The sequence below is a fragment of the Pteropus medius genome, unplaced genomic scaffold (genome assembly GCF_902729225.1).
Source record: "Pteropus medius unplaced genomic scaffold, Ma_sr-lr_union100, whole genome shotgun sequence".
Lineage (NCBI taxonomy): Eukaryota > Metazoa > Chordata > Mammalia > Chiroptera > Pteropodidae > Pteropus > Pteropus medius.
The window spans coordinates 3,080,106-3,097,189 of record NW_024346062.1 but is presented as its reverse complement, the minus strand read 5'-3'; the positions used below and the strand labels follow the sequence as shown (position 1 = coordinate 3,097,189).

At 37.4% G+C, this 17,084-nt stretch overlaps 1 protein-coding gene across 1 annotated transcript in view; it reads left to right on the top strand.

The window, feature by feature from the left end:
* ACOT12 (acyl-CoA thioesterase 12) overlaps positions 1-17,084 on the top strand; it is a 41,389-nt gene that overhangs the window by 21,985 nt on the left and 2,320 nt on the right. The window contains 11 exon segments of the mRNA XM_039875184.1: positions 6,166-6,258; positions 6,261-6,315; positions 7,844-7,963; positions 8,827-8,873; positions 8,876-8,976; positions 9,478-9,533; positions 9,808-9,871; positions 10,514-10,553; positions 10,556-10,587; positions 15,575-15,684; positions 15,686-15,706. Coding sequence (XP_039731118.1) covers positions 6,166-6,258; positions 6,261-6,315; positions 7,844-7,963; positions 8,827-8,873; positions 8,876-8,976; positions 9,478-9,533; positions 9,808-9,871; positions 10,514-10,553; positions 10,556-10,587; positions 15,575-15,684; positions 15,686-15,706 — 739 coding nt within the window.

The following is a 17,084-nucleotide window of genomic DNA, read 5'->3' as shown; positions in this document are numbered from 1 at the left end:
TGTTATATTCACCTGGTAAATTAAACACTTTTGACAGCAGGCTTTGTTAAAGCGCGTTTATTAGGATGCAGTGGATAACGAATGAAGCAGAGCCACCAGCCTCCTAGCCCCTGACAGTCTGAATGTCATCCTTTGCGGTAGATGCAGATGGTGATGGATATCAAAGCTCTCAGAACAACTTGGCTATTTCAAAACCTTCTTTTGGGGGGAAACTAAGGCATCGAATTATATCTCTAAGTGTCATTCAAACCAATGGGAAGTGTCCCGCGTAGCACTGGCATTTGACAGGACCTCAATTTTTTCAGAGTGTTTTCCTGCACATGAGCCATCACAGGTGGGGCCTGCCTCTTCCCATGGGAAGCAGGAGCTTTTCTGTCTTTCCACTCAACCCTAAGGTGCCCATAGCCAAGATAGCTGCTTCCTCCTATGGCTTACTTACACATAAGGCGAGATCACTAGACATTGGCCTACTCATTGGTTCATCTACTTTCTCTTGTCACCAGTGGTCCCTGGCCAGCAGGAAGTTGCTCCTTTTATTTTTTTATCCTAGCTCTTGTTTCCCATACTCAAACCACTGACATTGCTCTGTTCTTCTCAGCTCCCTAAGGCAAGGTTAAAAACAAACAAAACAAACTATTAAATGGGAATAATAAAGGTACTTATTCGATAGGTTTATGTGAAGATTAAATGAGTTAACATAGATCACTGAGAACAGTGTCAGGCATGCAGAAAGTGCTATTGAAGGATTGGAGCAACAGTTGAAGACCGTCCTTTCAAGAAACTTGGCTGTGAGGGGGAGAAGAAAGTCCGGAACTAGAAGGGACCCTCAAGATCCAAGGGGCATATTTTTCAAGATAGACAATATTGGTCATGGTTGCAGGCTGATCAAGTTTAATCAATAAAAATCATTAGAGAGAGAGATTGATTAAAAGAGAAAGAGATAATTGGTATCAAACTTGTACTTTAAAAAACCCCAGAATTGTTATCTCTTTGTCTAGGAGGAAATTTACAGTGTTCTCTGTTAACTCTAGCCTTTCTCACGAGTGTCAGTCTACTGGGAAGTGTAGCTAGGCCTGGTTATCTAAGCCTCCTTCACTCCCCACGTGAGCCAAGTGAACTTGGTTGCACTGGCTTTTCTTGGTGTTGTGCAAGTAGCAAATAATTAGCTGTACTCATCTCCATAACACCAATAGTACTTTGCATACTAGAGATATTCTGAATTAATTAGTAACAGGCACATGCTACAGTCATTCAAATACAGAGGTAGAATGATTGCTGTTGACTTTAGTTTCAGTTTGTTAGGAAGTTGGGCAGATCAGATATATATGTCTGGTTCAATTTAGAATTATAGATTTTTTAAAGTCTGTTTTTATCATCTGTTTCATCTAGTCTGCTCTAAAATAAATTATTCTACATTCCTTTGCACAAAACAACTTTTCAACCTAAATTTATTGATTTGACCTCCTTTTTAGAAATTTTAGTAGCTTTCATGCTACCAAGGGTACTACAGAACATAAAAACAATTTTTCTTAAGCATGTAAGAGCAAAGTACTGAAACTTGAAGTTGCTGTAGAGTAGGTGGTTTGTCCACCCGTGGATCTGATGGAATTTGTTTTGGATGGGATAGTATGTTCTAAAGGAAGAAGGCTAGGTCATCTTTGTTATTGAACTGTGTTTTTAGAAAAAAACAGGGTTCTATATTGATTGTAGTATCAGACATAAAAGATCGGAATCTTTTTCAAGACGGTATATGATTGAAAGCCATATCATTAGAACAGTGAGAAAGTTGAATCCAAATGATACTCTTTCAGAAGAAAAGGGAAGATGAGGTTCGATTATGTAAAAGCAAGACTTTTTTGGAATGTGCTCTTGTACCATTGTTATGTGAAAGCTTGGCATATAGGGAAAAACTTCTTTCTTAAGATATTGAGTATTTTAATTATAATTTTTATTTAGAAATCAAATCTTTATAAGCATTGTTGACCTGTGTTGATCCTTTTTGGTTATGAGAAAAACAAAACAAAACAAAACAAAACTAGGGCGAGAATGACCTGAAAATGTGGAATGAATGTAAAATTGTCCGAGAAGGATGATGACACAATACTTAATGAACATCCAAAGTACAAGGATTGAAATTGACCACTAGATGGGTATGGCCTCGTTTGGAAGCCTGAAGAAAGGATGAGGCCTGTTTACTGTACCTAACTTGTGTTCATAGCCAAAATAGTGAGCCTGAATTGGTCTCTGAATGTGGGAGAGCCCTCTTTCTCCACTGATTGACAATTACTTGCAAATGGGCATGTTTCTGCCCCAGAGTCCCCTATAATCAGTATATTTCTGCATGCACGTCATGGCTAATGCTTACATACACATGACCTGCCCTTGCACCCATCTCTGTGTGTCCTGGTGTATGCCATGTATGTTTTCATAGAAATCGAGTAGATTTTTCTTTAAAGTTATCCCTCACAAACAAGGTATATGAGTGTTTACAATGTCTCTAACATTATAAGGCCCTCTATTAATTTTTTATTTTATAATTTTTAAAAAATAATTTTAAAATAAATAGTGTGAAAAATTCAGGGTGAAAAATTCAAATGGTATAAGAGAGCACTAAGTTAGAAGGTAAGTTTTTCCATCTGTGTCTCCCAGTTACCCAATTCCCATTCTCAGAGACAACCACTGTTACACACACACACACACACACACACACACACAGCACATACTGGTAGCACAACATTCAAACAATACTCAGCCTTCTTTTTTTTTCTTTTTTAAAGATAGTTTATATTAATTTATTTTGAACAAAAAAAGTACCATTTGAATAAGAAAAATTAACCTAAAAATACGTCAATCAATACTAGTTTTGGATGTTTATAGAATATCAGCTAACAAAATCTGTAATTAAAAAGAGAGAAGTTGGAAGGAATTTACAATTTCATAGGCTTTTTAAAGATCACTTCAGGAAGCAATCCAGTTCTGATTACAGCAATATGATGGACTCAGTGTCTGAATAAAACTAAATTTCTAGATAAAATATTGACAAACATCTTTGCAAACACATCTCAGCAGGCAGAAAAATAAGAGAAAATCTTGAAGTCTAGAAATAATTAGAAAACACAAGTGTAGCAGTGCAAGGAGACACAAGGGCTGACATTTGCTTGGGAGACTCCTGTTAGTGCTAAAAGACCTTCAGCTTATATTTTAATGTGCCTGCAAAGACTCAGGAGGCCAAGCCAGGGGCCCATGTTAGGTAGAAAGTTGGACCAGAGAACCTTACCTGGAGGTGCAACCCCCCAAAGATGATACACAAAGTGAGTCAACTGGAAAAATGCCGACCCTTGAAAAGCATTGGAAGGGATGCTTTCCTGTCTTAGCCTTCACAGTAGGTGAAATGAAAAAAAACTAGTTCCCTTTGAGAATTCAGTCAGAAGCACATTCGCAGGCAGATTTGGTGTCAGAATTCACATTACTCGTTTGGCCTGAAATAGACCAAGTGTAAAATGGTGTTCTGTTGTAGTACCCCCAGATGATCTATAGCCACAAACGCACATCCTCTGTGCACAGGTGACTTTAAACCCAGCCTCAAGAATTCCCACAAAGAACCAAGGAATATGCGCTCCTAGTCAAAAATTATAAAAGATAAAAATTAATAAGTCACCAAAATCCAGAAGAAGCACCAAGCAATAGGATGAGGTCCACAAAGACTACAGATATTGGCTTTATTATATAAAGAATATGAAGTAAGAATGTTAATACATTTTAAGAAATAAAATATATTAATAGTATCAAAAGTATTTTGCAGGAATAAGAAAATTACCTCAGAGATCTGACCAAGAAATTTGACAAAGAATTTCTAAACAAAAAGAATATATAATAATTAATTTAAAATTTAAAACTCAATGAATAAATTAAACAGCACATGAGACAGTGAAATGGAATATAGATCTGGAGGAGTTACCAAGAATGCATATGGATAGGCAAAGGAATGGCAACTGTATAAGAGAGGTTAGGAGACATAGAGAATGGAGTCAGAAGCCTAATAAGCATAGTCAGAGTTCCAGAAGGAAAGGATAAAAAGAATGGGAGAGAAGTAACATAAGAGAAGAAGCAAATACCACAGACATTTCATTAAGAAGTAACAAGAAAGTTTAATGTACATATGGAAAATGTTGGACTTCATTATTAATCAGGGAAATGCAAATTATAACCAACATGAAATACGATTTCATACCCACAAAATAGTCTACAATACCGTTTAAATGAAAATGGGGAGCAGTGAAATGCTAATAAATAACAGACGAAAGTATAAACAGGACAATCATTTTGTTACCTAAAAATATTCTGTTGATAATAATGACTGTGAATGTGGAATAAATCAGCCAAGTTAAGTTTATTCATCTCTTCATTCAATCGATTAATATTTACTGAGCACCCATATTCAGGAATTAGGATTAAAAAAATCAGTCTTTGCCCAAAGTAGCTTGAGATGTAGTGGGTCAGATAATCAAAGATCACACAAATAAAGATAAAACTAAAACTGTGAATCAAAAAAAAAGAGGGGGGGATGCATAAGAGCTCATAAGAGTGGGGATTAGCTGCAAAGGTCAGGGAAGGTTTTTTGAAGAGAATGATGACTGAGATGAGCCAAAAGAGAAGAGAGGGTAAGTGGAAGAAGGTGGTGGTGGTGGCTAGAGGAATTGCTGCTGAAAGAGGAAACAACATATGCAAATGCCCTGATGTTGAAGACAACATTTAGCTGTATGAACTGAAAAAAAGGCCATAAGGCCATTGTGGCTGGAACAAAGGGAGGGAGAGATTGAGGGAGAATACGATGGGGAAGGGAGGAGCGCTGGTGGCGGTCAGGAAGGAAAGGCTTGGGGCCATGGGAAGGGTTTGGGCTTTTATACTAGGACAATGAGAAGTTACTGACCTGTTTTTAAGCAGGGGACTGAAATGATCAGTGGAATGAAGGGGGTAAAAGTAAAATAAAAAGACCATCGATTCATTATAAATCTAAAAACTCCATTAGGAAATAGAGTTAAAAGTCTTTGTAACCACACTTCTCTGCTCACTTGTATGTGATTGTGCCAAGAATGGCCCCATTCCCAGTTACCAAAGTACTTTTGTGCTTTCACACTACAAGCTCAGCTCTGCCTGTGACAGTACAATCGGGATGGTACCCCTGATTGGTAAGTCTTCCCCCACCTCCTCAACAATAGCACGTGAAATTTAAGCCTCACTGGAGATTCACTTAATGATGCAGGAAGCATAACTGAACACATTTACTGCTTTGCAGCCAAAGTAAATGATTTCTCCATTGTTGAGAGTAAAAATCAATTCGTCAGTAAATGAAGCAGATATGATTCAAAAGCAGCAGAAGGACACTGAGAAGTAAAATGTACTGTGTCTTTTCTGCTCATGATTCTGTTCATTATAAAACAGCAACTATTGGAGGCCACATTCCCATTCTGAAGTTTACAGTACAGCAAACTATTCCAGATTCTCAGTGCCTGTGGCCCTTGACAGCTCCAACTCCTTTCGTTTTAACAATTTTATTGACATACCATAATTGGTCCATATTTAAAATGTACGATTTGATAAGTGTTTTTTGTTATTGTTTTAAATTTATTTTTCAGTTACAGTTGACATATAATATATTAGTTTTAGGTGTATAACATATCGATTACACATTTATATACCTTACAAAGTGATCACCTCAATACAATTGGATAAGTTTTGAGGCATGTATACACCTATGAAATCATCACCACAATCAAGATAATGACATATCCGTGAATTCCCAAATTTCTTTTTGCCTCTTCCTACCCTGTCCTGTCCCTCCTCCGCTCCAAGCAACTCAAATTTAAATTTAATCATTCTTTTAATCAAAGTTGCAATAAATTTATAAGATCGGTTGGAATGCAATCTCTAAAAGGCTCTTTCTGATCTGTTATCCAATTCACTGTAAATAGTAAATATCCACCATGCAGATTAAAGTCACTCTGTAGAATAAAACCTATTTATTTCCTCAGGAGTTTTAAGTCTTTAGGAATAATTAAATTTTTCTAAAAATCCTGAGTTGACGGTGCTGCTGGGAAGGAAGGGCTGTAGCCACAAGTCCTGTGGTTAACTCCACCATCATTAATGTTTACATCCACCTTTCAGGTCTCACTTGTAATGAGGAGGAAGGAATAGTTTCCACGAAGGGCACCTCTGTTCAGAGCATTGAACTTGTCCTCCCACCCCATGCAAACCGTCATGGTTTGATGGCCAGATTATGGCTTGGATGGAGACGGTGGTTACTGTTTCTGCAAGGTTCTTAGTTTTGACCTTCAGTGTGTGATGTTGGGACCAGTGGGGAGAGAATAGAAAGGGTCTGAGACCCAGTTATTAGGCAAGTCAAGGAGACAAGAAAAGGACAATGTTGCATTTATCAAAATGAGAAAACAATAAGTCATTTACTGTTTACCTTAGGGTTAATCTGTCCTTTTGTTTGAAGGCGAATGTTTAAATTCTTGGTTCAAAAATAAAAATGAAATGACAGTTCTAATACTTTATTCTGAATTATAAATGTTGATCTTGTAACACTGCAACGCCTTTTAATGCTAGTATAACAAAGTAGATGCAGAATAGAAATAGAAGAGAGCCTTTATACTTAAAAATAGTTGTTATAAACTTTTTTAAAGGCAATTTGCAATTATGTCTGACCTTTGAAGGTGCTAGTTAGAATTATTATGTCCAAGGAATTAACTGAAAGATAAGAGGAGGATAGAGCTTGGAAATATACCTTTTTCAATGTTCCTCAGTTTTAAAAAGGTTATATTTTATTCTTAGTAGAACTATGTAGGTAATTGGGCAGCTATAAAGGACATGTGTACTCTGAAAATACATTTGAACAAGATCTGCCCTTCTGACAACTTTTGTAACCTCTAAATATTAAGGTTTTATTTTCTGAAAACTAAATTTATTATTAATATGTCTCTAGTTATGACTATACTTAGAAACCTGTAGTTATCCTTCCTATAAATTATGCACAAATATAAGGCAGCTTGTTTTTAAAATGAGATTGTCATTCTTAATGACAATAAAGCATTTGAACCTATTTTATTGTAAAGCTTACAATATAATTAACTATGGCAGAGTCTGTTCACTTAGTGTTGGTACAATTCTTTAGAGTTATTGAATGATTACAGTAGGAATGTAAAATGTAGAAAATTATAGAAGTAATTTTATCTATAAAGATTTTATCTATAAAGATTAAATATTCTTTATAGATATTTCAAAATTTTGCACGCACAAAGATTATAATATGTGTAACTTATAGCCTTTCAGGATTTGTGCAGCAATCCAGGTAATTTTTCTGTGGGTAAGAAAAGTTAGTCTGTTGATTTTGTGGGTGAATCAGCTAACTATAAAGCTAAGGAACTGTTGAGAATGGCACCAGCTGGCAGTTCAAGCCACAGTTTCTGGTGATTGTAATCATGATCTGTTAGAGTGAACATAACCCTCAAATTAGAACAAAAGACATAGGTTTGTTTTTTGTAGGGATTTCCATGAGGGAAGAAACAAGATCAGGACTGTCACCACAAGAGCAGAAGCACCAGCATCTTGGTAAAGATCCCACAGCTTAGGAACATGGTATTTCCAAAAATATTTGCAGGTAGTGTATGGAACCACTCTCAACACACACAATCCAGTTATTTTACTAGAGTTAAAAGAGATGTTTATTTAAAAACCACACTGAACACTGGTCTGTTGAGCCCATTAAGCTAATCAACAGTTCCTGAAAATATTTTGGAAAATGATAGATTTCTTCTCTCTCTCCTTCCCTTTGTTTCATCAGCTGCCTGTGTCAAGTTCACGCATTTCCGAAGTCCATGGACATGTTTAAGTTCCCGGGACCATCTACAGTTGGAGATTATCTTGTCTTCAATGTCCTTGTCAACAATACATTTCAGACCTGGTAAAGCATGTTTAGTGCTCCTAGGCTGCTATAAATGAATTCAAACTTGCACATAAAAATTTTTAAAATTTTTAATTTCAATTTGGAGATAAGTATATGAACTGCTTTAAAGTGACCAAGCTCTTTCTTTCTTTTTTTTTTTTTTTGAAACTTCATTTAATCTTCAAAATTTGTAGACACACATTTTAACCCTGTGTTCTGCTTGAGGCCCCCTTACACTGAGTAAATTGTGATAGGTTGGTTTTTATCTCTCATAATAAAGTGACTGTATGTCTCTGTTGATCCAGGACAGTCCTGGTTTATACCTGTAGTAATTATTAACTCTTCCTTTCACTCTCAAAAGAGTCCCAGTGATTGTATAGTCAACAAATTCATAATGGACCGTCATTTATTCAAACCACTTCCCAGTTATTTTTATTACTCTTAATATACAATGAAAAGACTTAATTTAGTATTTTTCCTTTTCTTTAAAAAAAATCTATATTTCCTGTTCAACTTTAGTTTTTGATGCTTTTTAATTACTGAACTATTGTGTTTTAGGGGAGAAAAATTGACTTAGGCACAATTTAACACCCCCTCTCCATTACCGAAACATATTTACGAATGTATACAGAGTTCCAGCTGGCTTTTTTCCTACTTAAAAGTGGGAAAGTAAAGTGGAAATGCTCCCAGGAGCTTGTATATTAGATCCATCAACCTGGTAAAATGGATTTTAACAGTTGCATAAATTTGCAGACAACAAAGAAAACACCCAGGATCCTCTTTCTCTTCTTGCTTGGAGGAGGAGGTGGTGGTGGCAGTGGGCAGAGGAGGCCTACCATGCTCTGGTTCTCTGCCCACTGCCCTCTGCCGCCCTTCCGCAGTGTCGAATTGAGAGTGTGCATGGAGGCCTCTGACTGCCAAGAGAGGTGGTAGGGCTGGGGTGTCATATCAACAATGCTTTTCTCACTTATAATACTGTTGATGATAAGGAAGAACTGATCACATTTCCAAGAATTGAACCCATATCAGAGGTCAGTTGTTAGCACATGAGGTTCAGTAATTAGACTACTTTTCTGAGGGAAGCTATGGGTACAGAGCTCTGCCAAGAATCTCTCCTCTCACCAGCAACAACCTCCGTTGGCTGTTCCCCTTTGGTTTTCCTTCTTTTCTGCATCACAAAGTAAAATGGACTTCTTCCCAAGTCACTCTAATCATTCATGGAAATGATGGGGCCCTAACGACCTCACCTCTACCTGGCCACGTGCTACTGCCGGAAGCGTATGGTCTTATGTGTCCCATTTCTGACTCTTCTCTCACCTTGCATCCAGTCTCGGTGCTGCTTCACATTCATCGGAACTATGCCTTTCCTTCAACCTACCGTTGCCTTATTGCCAACTCTCACCCAGGGAGAGTTCACACAGAGACACCGTGTCCCAGTTAGCCTCTTCAACTGACTGAGGAGAGAGAGACTTAAGGATTCTGACAATGAAATATTAGAAATATATTGATTGTATTTGTTTTTTTTATTAAAGGATGATTTTAGACAATATCATGGAGATATTGCACACGAGAGAATTCGCCTAGGCAGGTAAGGGACAGAGGTGTAAAGATTATATGGAATAGTTTCCATATGTAACCAAGCGCCCTTCCCTGGGTCTCTCTGTTCCCACATAATATAAAAAGAGAAGGTCTGATGCTTTCTGACTGTGAAGGCTACTGTGATGGAAATTGTTCTTCCTGAGTGTTCTACCAGTAAAAGCAGCTTTTTAAAACTGCTGATTTCAGTTCAAGAAAATGTCATAGTTACTGTTGTATGCAAAATGCAAGAAGAAAACTGTTAACATTTTAATTTTTTTTTCCAGAAAATATGTTATTTCTCACAAAGAAGAGATTCTACTTTGCGTACACCGGGATATTAGCAACCAGGTGACAGTTTATGATTTGGAGCTCTTCATGTAAAAATCACATCATTACAAAAATGGAAACACCCTTGTTTAAGTGATTCAGGTTGTACCTACACAGATTACATGAAAAGGTGAATTATAGCAACCAGTCATGTCAAAATGAAACAAAACCAGGCTATCGATAACTGGTTACCAACCAGTTTCTTCATTGCCGGGTTTGAATTATACGTATGGTTCCCAAATTACAGACTCAAGATGCTCTGCCATCAAATGCATTCAGGTAGCATGGGACACTGAGGTCTGGTATCTTAACATGATTTGTGCTGAATGACATGCCCACCAGCTTGCATTGTTATAACACAACAGTAAAGTATTAGTTGTTTTAATGTTTTTGACCACCAAATGTAAAGGGAAATCCAAATTTATAAGTCATACTAAAGGGTAATCTTGTCTTTTTTTTGCAACACCAATTAAAATGATACTACTTTGCTAAACTTACAGGCCTACCGTTACCTTATCTGAATTCCGAATTAAGATTTGAGACAGATGTTACTTGTAACATGATTCTAAGCTCAACATAATTACTTTGGCTCTAACAGTGCCCATTTTCTAAGTAGCAAATATTTGGTCACATATCTGTGCTTTCAAAATATTTGCATTTTAGGTATCCCTGAGTGATGGCAATGCAGAGGCTCTCAAAAAGCTGGTGGTTGGGAGGTCACCAGTGCTGTGGAAAAGGTAAGAGGTATCCAGGTAGATGCATAACTCATTGTCCATCACACACAACTCATTGTCCATCGCAAATGAAAGTTGTCATGGTGGTGGTGGTTATTCTGCTTGTGACACTGCTTTTAAGAAGGTAAAAAATCTTCTACAAAACTATTTTTAAAAGCCACACACCTTTCCAGCCCTGTCTGCTACTCCGTGCTGGCTGATTTATGGTCCTTCAAGTACACCCTCCTCATTTCAACCTCTGAGATTAGTTCTCAGATTCCACCTCTCTCTTCCACTCCACCTGCCCAAATCCTACCTGATCTTCAAGACCCAGGACAAATGCTACTCTATAAATGCTACTCCTATCACCACTGACTGAAGGAACTTCTCCCTCTAGGAATTCCTTTAGCAATTACTTCTTGAAAATTAATTTGTCAATTAATTATGCACTATCTTGTGACATTTCTTCTACAGCTACATTGAATTGATAAAAGTCTTACATAATAATTTAACTTATAATACATGGTCGCAGTTATGTACAAGATTATAAACTTCTTAAGAAAGAAGCCTTGTCTTGACTCCTTTGTATCTCTCTTAACACCTTTTACAATGTTTTGTGTGTCATCAAATTTGAATAAACATATATCATTTGGATTTTAAATTTATCTAATTTCAGAGGCAAAATTAGACCCTTTGAAGCTGTTGCCCACACCAACTAGAGTGTAAGCTCTCTGAGGACTGCTTTGCTCACCACTTACAGTCCCAGGACATAGCAGTGGCTGGCACTCAGGAGATGCTGGCTTTTTGTGCTCCTGTGTCAGTGTGTATTGTTTTACATCGTCAATGAAACAGTTGCCTCTAAAATAGGGTAACTGCATTTTCTGATTTTCCTAGGACAGTTCCTGGTTGTCCTATCATAATTAACAGTGCTTCAGTGTTCCATTTTGGGTAATAAATTATATGGTCACTTACCCTGAAATTGAAGCAAACTCAGATGCTACTTCATTGATTCTTTCCAACTCTGACTCTGACCTCCTCTCTGTGTTTTGTTCTGGGTTGTTGGCTCTTATTATGTCTTTGTCCTCACTTCCGAATCCTTTCGGGGTCTTCTCTATGCTCTTTGGATCCTGTTAGGTTTCTGGCTATGCTTGGTTCAGTGATGCAAAAACACAGGTTTAACATGACAGTTCTTTCTTTCTCTTTATCCGTCATGAAAAATGCTACAAGGCTGTTTTCTTTTAGTAATATGAAATACGCTTCTTGTGTCATTACTGGCATCTGGACACATATGAGCAGCATGGGAAAGGACAGACTAACTCGTCTAGAATGGAGGAAGAGAGCGTATTGAGTGAAGTCATAAAACATATTAAAACTTCAGTTCTTCGGGAGCTGGGGCCAGAAACAAACCTAAACAAATAAATGGTATATTTACTAGTGTCTAAGGAGAGCCATCAATAATTAATTTTTAATTTTTGTAGAGATACTTACTAAAGGATATTGTATAATTAAAGGAACATTCTTATGTTATCTCTTTTTAACTTGAAGATTATATTATGATAAAAATATGATTTTTTCTGAGTTATCTTTTCTCTACTTTTTAATGCTTTTATATTCTTTTAATTTGAAAATACAGTTCTATTATTTCTCTCTGTTACCTTTTAGTTGAGTAATTCTTACAATATAACTGTCAAGAATCATATTTATTTCAGGGTTTAAAATCTATACTTAATTTTTTTTAATTTATACTTATTTTGATATAAATTAGATGGCAAAAGTTTAAGGTTTCTGGTATTTGTAATGAAATTGGGCAGTACTTGCTATTTTAACCTTTATTTCATTTTCAATGTATAATGATGGAATTAATAATAGTTATAATACAAGGAGCAAAAGGTATACTCTCATCTTAAAGGAGCTTATAGTTTATTTTGGAAAAATCACATATACATGAAACAGCTGAAGAATAATTTTAAGGTATAAACAAGTGAGAGATTGTAGTGTTTAAACCATAAAGGTCAGCTCTTAGGCAATTTAAAGTAAGGGAGGACAGTTACTTAGAACTATGGAGAGGAGGTGATTCTTTTCACTCTGAAGGTAGTATAAGAAGTAGATTGCTGGAGGGGTAAAGGGAGCTTTCTAGGCAGAGAGTAGCTTGAGCCAAATCCTCATAGTGGACATTAACATGGGTAGGAGACTGGCCTGACAGAGTAGCTTTTTATTTAGGGAGTAGCTGAGGGTATAGTGTAAAAGTTATGGTGAAAGTCAGAATGGCAGGGACCACTTGAAAACTTTTATATCGGACAAAACCCAGTACAGGAAAGAAACCAAAGGGAGTTATTCTCGTTAAAGCTCACGAATAGCTGGTCCCAGAGCTCCCTCTGACCAAATCTCATCCCCTTAACCACCAGGCACCACCAAGGAAAGTTAGCTACCCCCCTCTGAGACCCCTGTAAAAACTAGTTTTGTGTTCCTCACAATTTAGTCTCAATAATATATTCGTCAACAGATAGTATAAAATTCTATAATTTTGAGTTATTTCTTCTTATAATACCTATATGACATCTAAACCTATTAAACATAATCATATTAGTATGAAAAATATATAGAGATATTCATAAAATGTTAGCAAACTCTGGCAGATTTTGAGCCTACTTACTTTAAGTTTCATTTCATAGAATAAAATTCTCCATGTACCAATTGGTACAATGTATGAATTGGTTATAAATGGAATTTAACCTGTGTTCTTCTGAGAATGAAAGGGAATTCATTTTCTTGAAGAATTGGTCTTGGAGAATTTTTTCACTAAGCAAAAGTTGGGTTTTCTAAAATAGTAGGATTTAAAGAGAGCTGCCTTTCTTTGTCTGCTTTGTCTGCATCAGTGTCACTGATTCTGATAGTAGAGCCATGAGAAGGACTTTCTGCTACCTTCACCTTCTGGGGGAAGGATCAAAATATCATTTACACATCCAGTACTGTACTTTGCACTAGATAAGTCTAGGGATATCTATAAGTGCAGAATTCAGTGGTGGCTATTTAGCCTGATGTTTGCTCTGGGTCCAGGATAGGAAGCAGCAGCCTGTGTCTGACACCTGGGGAGAAGTTTCCTGGAAAAGTGGTTTGACATTTTCCTAGAACTGCCATAACGGTACCACAAACTGAGTGGCTTAATCAACAGAAATGTATTGTCTCACAGTTACGGAAGCTAGATGTCTGTGATCAAGGCATTGGCAGGGTCGATTCATTCTGAGGGAGTGAGGTAAATCTTTTCCAGGCCTCACCCCTAGATTCTGGTGGTTTGCTGGCAATCTTTGGCATTCCTTGGCTCATAGATGTATCTCCTGACCTCTACCTTCATCTTCATGTGGCATTCTCCCACTGTGCATGTCTGTGTCCAAGTTTCCCCTTTTTATAAGGATGCTGGTTATGTTGAGTTAGGGGCCCATCCTACTGCAGTGCGACCTCATCTTAACTAATTATGTCTATAGTGACCCTATTTCCAAATAAGGTGACATTCTGGGGTAATGGGGTGAGGACTTTAACATATGAATTGGAGGGGGCGGGGGTGCAGTTCAACCCTTAACCAGTGCTCAGCTCAGTATTATATCCCACTCCATCCTGAATCCACCAGAGTGGACCATGTCTGCCCCAAGGCTAGAATCTAACCAAGGTTGTAGAACAGAATGCACCCTGGCCACCTGCCATCACTTCAACTAAGATTGTGGAGCCCCAATCAACCTGGCTTAGAGCCACATGGCCACTAAGCTTTGACAAGATGACTTTCCTCTGAATTTACACCAGTGAACCTCCTTCTACTCCTACTATACAGGAGGTAAAGTTTGGCATGTCTGTGGTGGGTGAGTTTCAGCCACCAACTGGAGCCCCATCCATAATCTTTCTGTTTGATAAGTGCCCAGAGCTGATGTCATGTCCTCCTTTGTGGGCTCTATTTAAAGGCAAGCTTGGCACTGAGGTCAATTGGAAAGGTAAAATGACATAAGCAAATAGTCACTTCTTTCCTTTCTAAGCTGCTTTCAGTTGGTTTCTCATTTCTTCATTCTCTTTTTGAAGATATTTATATTTAAATAAAGGTTTTTTTTTTCCCTCATGGCCTGATTTTTCCATCTGCTTGATTCCTGCAGTGAAGTTTTAACCCTATGTTTGTCTGTCTTCTCACAGCTTGTTGCCATGGGAATTGTTATAAGATGGCAAATTTCAACACTAACTTTAAAGCGTCCTGAAAGAGACAGAAAAAAATGGGCAGGATAGAAATGTGCTCTTAGCTGAACATATATATCTGATTATTGGCAAAAGCACAATGGAAGGAAAGTTCAGAATAACAAGGGATACATTAATGTTTAAATATATGTTAAACGGCTCCCCAAGACAGGCCACTTCTTATCTGAGGAATACTAAGCATAGACAGAAACCCGGGAATTGGCCTGCCAGCAGGATGTGCCCTTGTGATTCACAAGAGGAAGAACACTTTGTGCCGAAGAAGCATGGTGCTTCAGCTGCACCACCGAGAGATTGAGTTGGTTCCAGAGATGGTCGGCTTACTTCCTTGGGTTGCTTTGACCTACTTGGAGGCACACTTGACATCCTGGCAAAGTGGCCGAGGCTGTAGCCTTGGCTCCAGAGTCTTGGTGGGGAGATGAGGCACTGACTTGCCTAGCAGTCTGATCATGTTTTCTGTTGTTCCTGAGCAGTGGCAGGGAAATATCGCAAAAAGATAAACAGAGAAAGGTGTACATTCTTTATCTTTCATGAGAAAAATGGTTGCAGAAAACTAAATAACTCACCCTCAAGTCATATATTATTTGGAGGACACAGAGTGTAGTAACCTGGTCAGGGCTCTAGACATCTAAGTATTTGAAGTGAAAGTGCCATAATTTGACTTCATTGTTATCTGGGTCCAAGGTGCCTAAGCTAGTACCATCAACCTATGACTACATACGTTTGTGGTTTTTAAAATAAAAACATCCATGTTTTTTTTGTAATTTATCTTATCTTTTAGATAAAAATATATACTCGGGAAGAGCATGATATTTTATCTGTTTGGGTTGAAAAGAATGTGGAAATACCGGCACACTTGGCTTATCATCTCTTGTCTGACTTTACTAAGCACTTTGTGGGACCCCCATTCTGTGTAAGAATAAATTTAAAATATTTTCTTAATCAACCCTGACATCATGGAAAAGATGACTTCCACATTGTAGTACATCTCTGTTGCCTGACATGTGACTTATTGTTTTTTTAATTAAAGTGTATTTTTTAAAGCTTGCTGTGCAGAGAAAACTGCATCAAGTGCTGTTGAGAGACACAAAACCAAAATTATTATAAACGCTTATTTATCATCTATATCGAGCTGACGTGCTTTACCCACATCTATTGTAATCCTACCAATAACTCTTCAAGTTTGATATTATTTCCATCTAACAAGCAATAAAGCGACAGAATCCAAATTGGAATCCAGGTCTATCAGGCTCTGAAATTGACACTCTTGTACTTGAATACACGACCTCATTGCTTTCGAGGAAGTGATTATCAAATTGTTCTTCTCACTTACCACTCTTGATATTTAATTGGCGCTTCCTTTTTTTTTTTTTCTTTCTGTGAAGCAGCACTCCCTGGTGAGAAACTGAAAGTAAGTTGTATGAGAACTGAGGTGAAACGCATTCCTTCCTGCTCTCCCTGTCTGATCAGGGCCCATTCCTGTCAGTCTCCATCTCTTCTGTTACTTTCCTGTCTCCTGCATCCCTAATTCAGTCTCCTCTACTCTCCTACCTTTTCTGGAACATGGAGCTGTGCACCTTGTCCACTGCACTGACAGGGACCAGTTGCACTGAGGCCACATCCCTTCTCCAAGGAGTTCCAGCTCTTGGGCTGCAGCACCCAGGGCCTCATAGACACCTGGCTGAAAGGAAGGGATTGGTGAGATGGGCTTCCTATTATATTTAGTGTTACTCTTTACATCTTAATCTTGATGAGGTAGAAGTTCATCTTTAAAATGGTTAAACCTCACTATGATTAATACCATGTAATGGACAATTTAATACCACAAAAGTGAAATACCTCTGGGGTCATATGTTACATTTGCATAAATGTTAGAACGATACATCATGGTTAACACTCTCATAATGAAACACTCTGAGAGAAGAAGAAATACTTCACAATTTTCTTGCATGAAAATGTGTACTCTTCTGTAAGTATAGAGATTTAGCAAGAACAATGCCTAACCTTTGGTGTTCTTTTCAATTGTTTCTCCCATTATTTTCTATGCCACCTGAAATTTTAGCCAAATTGAACTTGAATGAATGAAGGAATGATGAAGGAATTCTAATTCAACTTACTTTTTTTATGCACTTACTAAGATTCAGGTATAGTGCCAGGTGTTTTCATTTAATTTTCACAATAACCCCATAGGTATTTTACAGATGAGAAAATAAAGTAACTTGTCTGATATAACATAGCTACTAAGTGGCAATCTGAGATTCAAAGGCAAATTATTTGATTACAAACTTAGT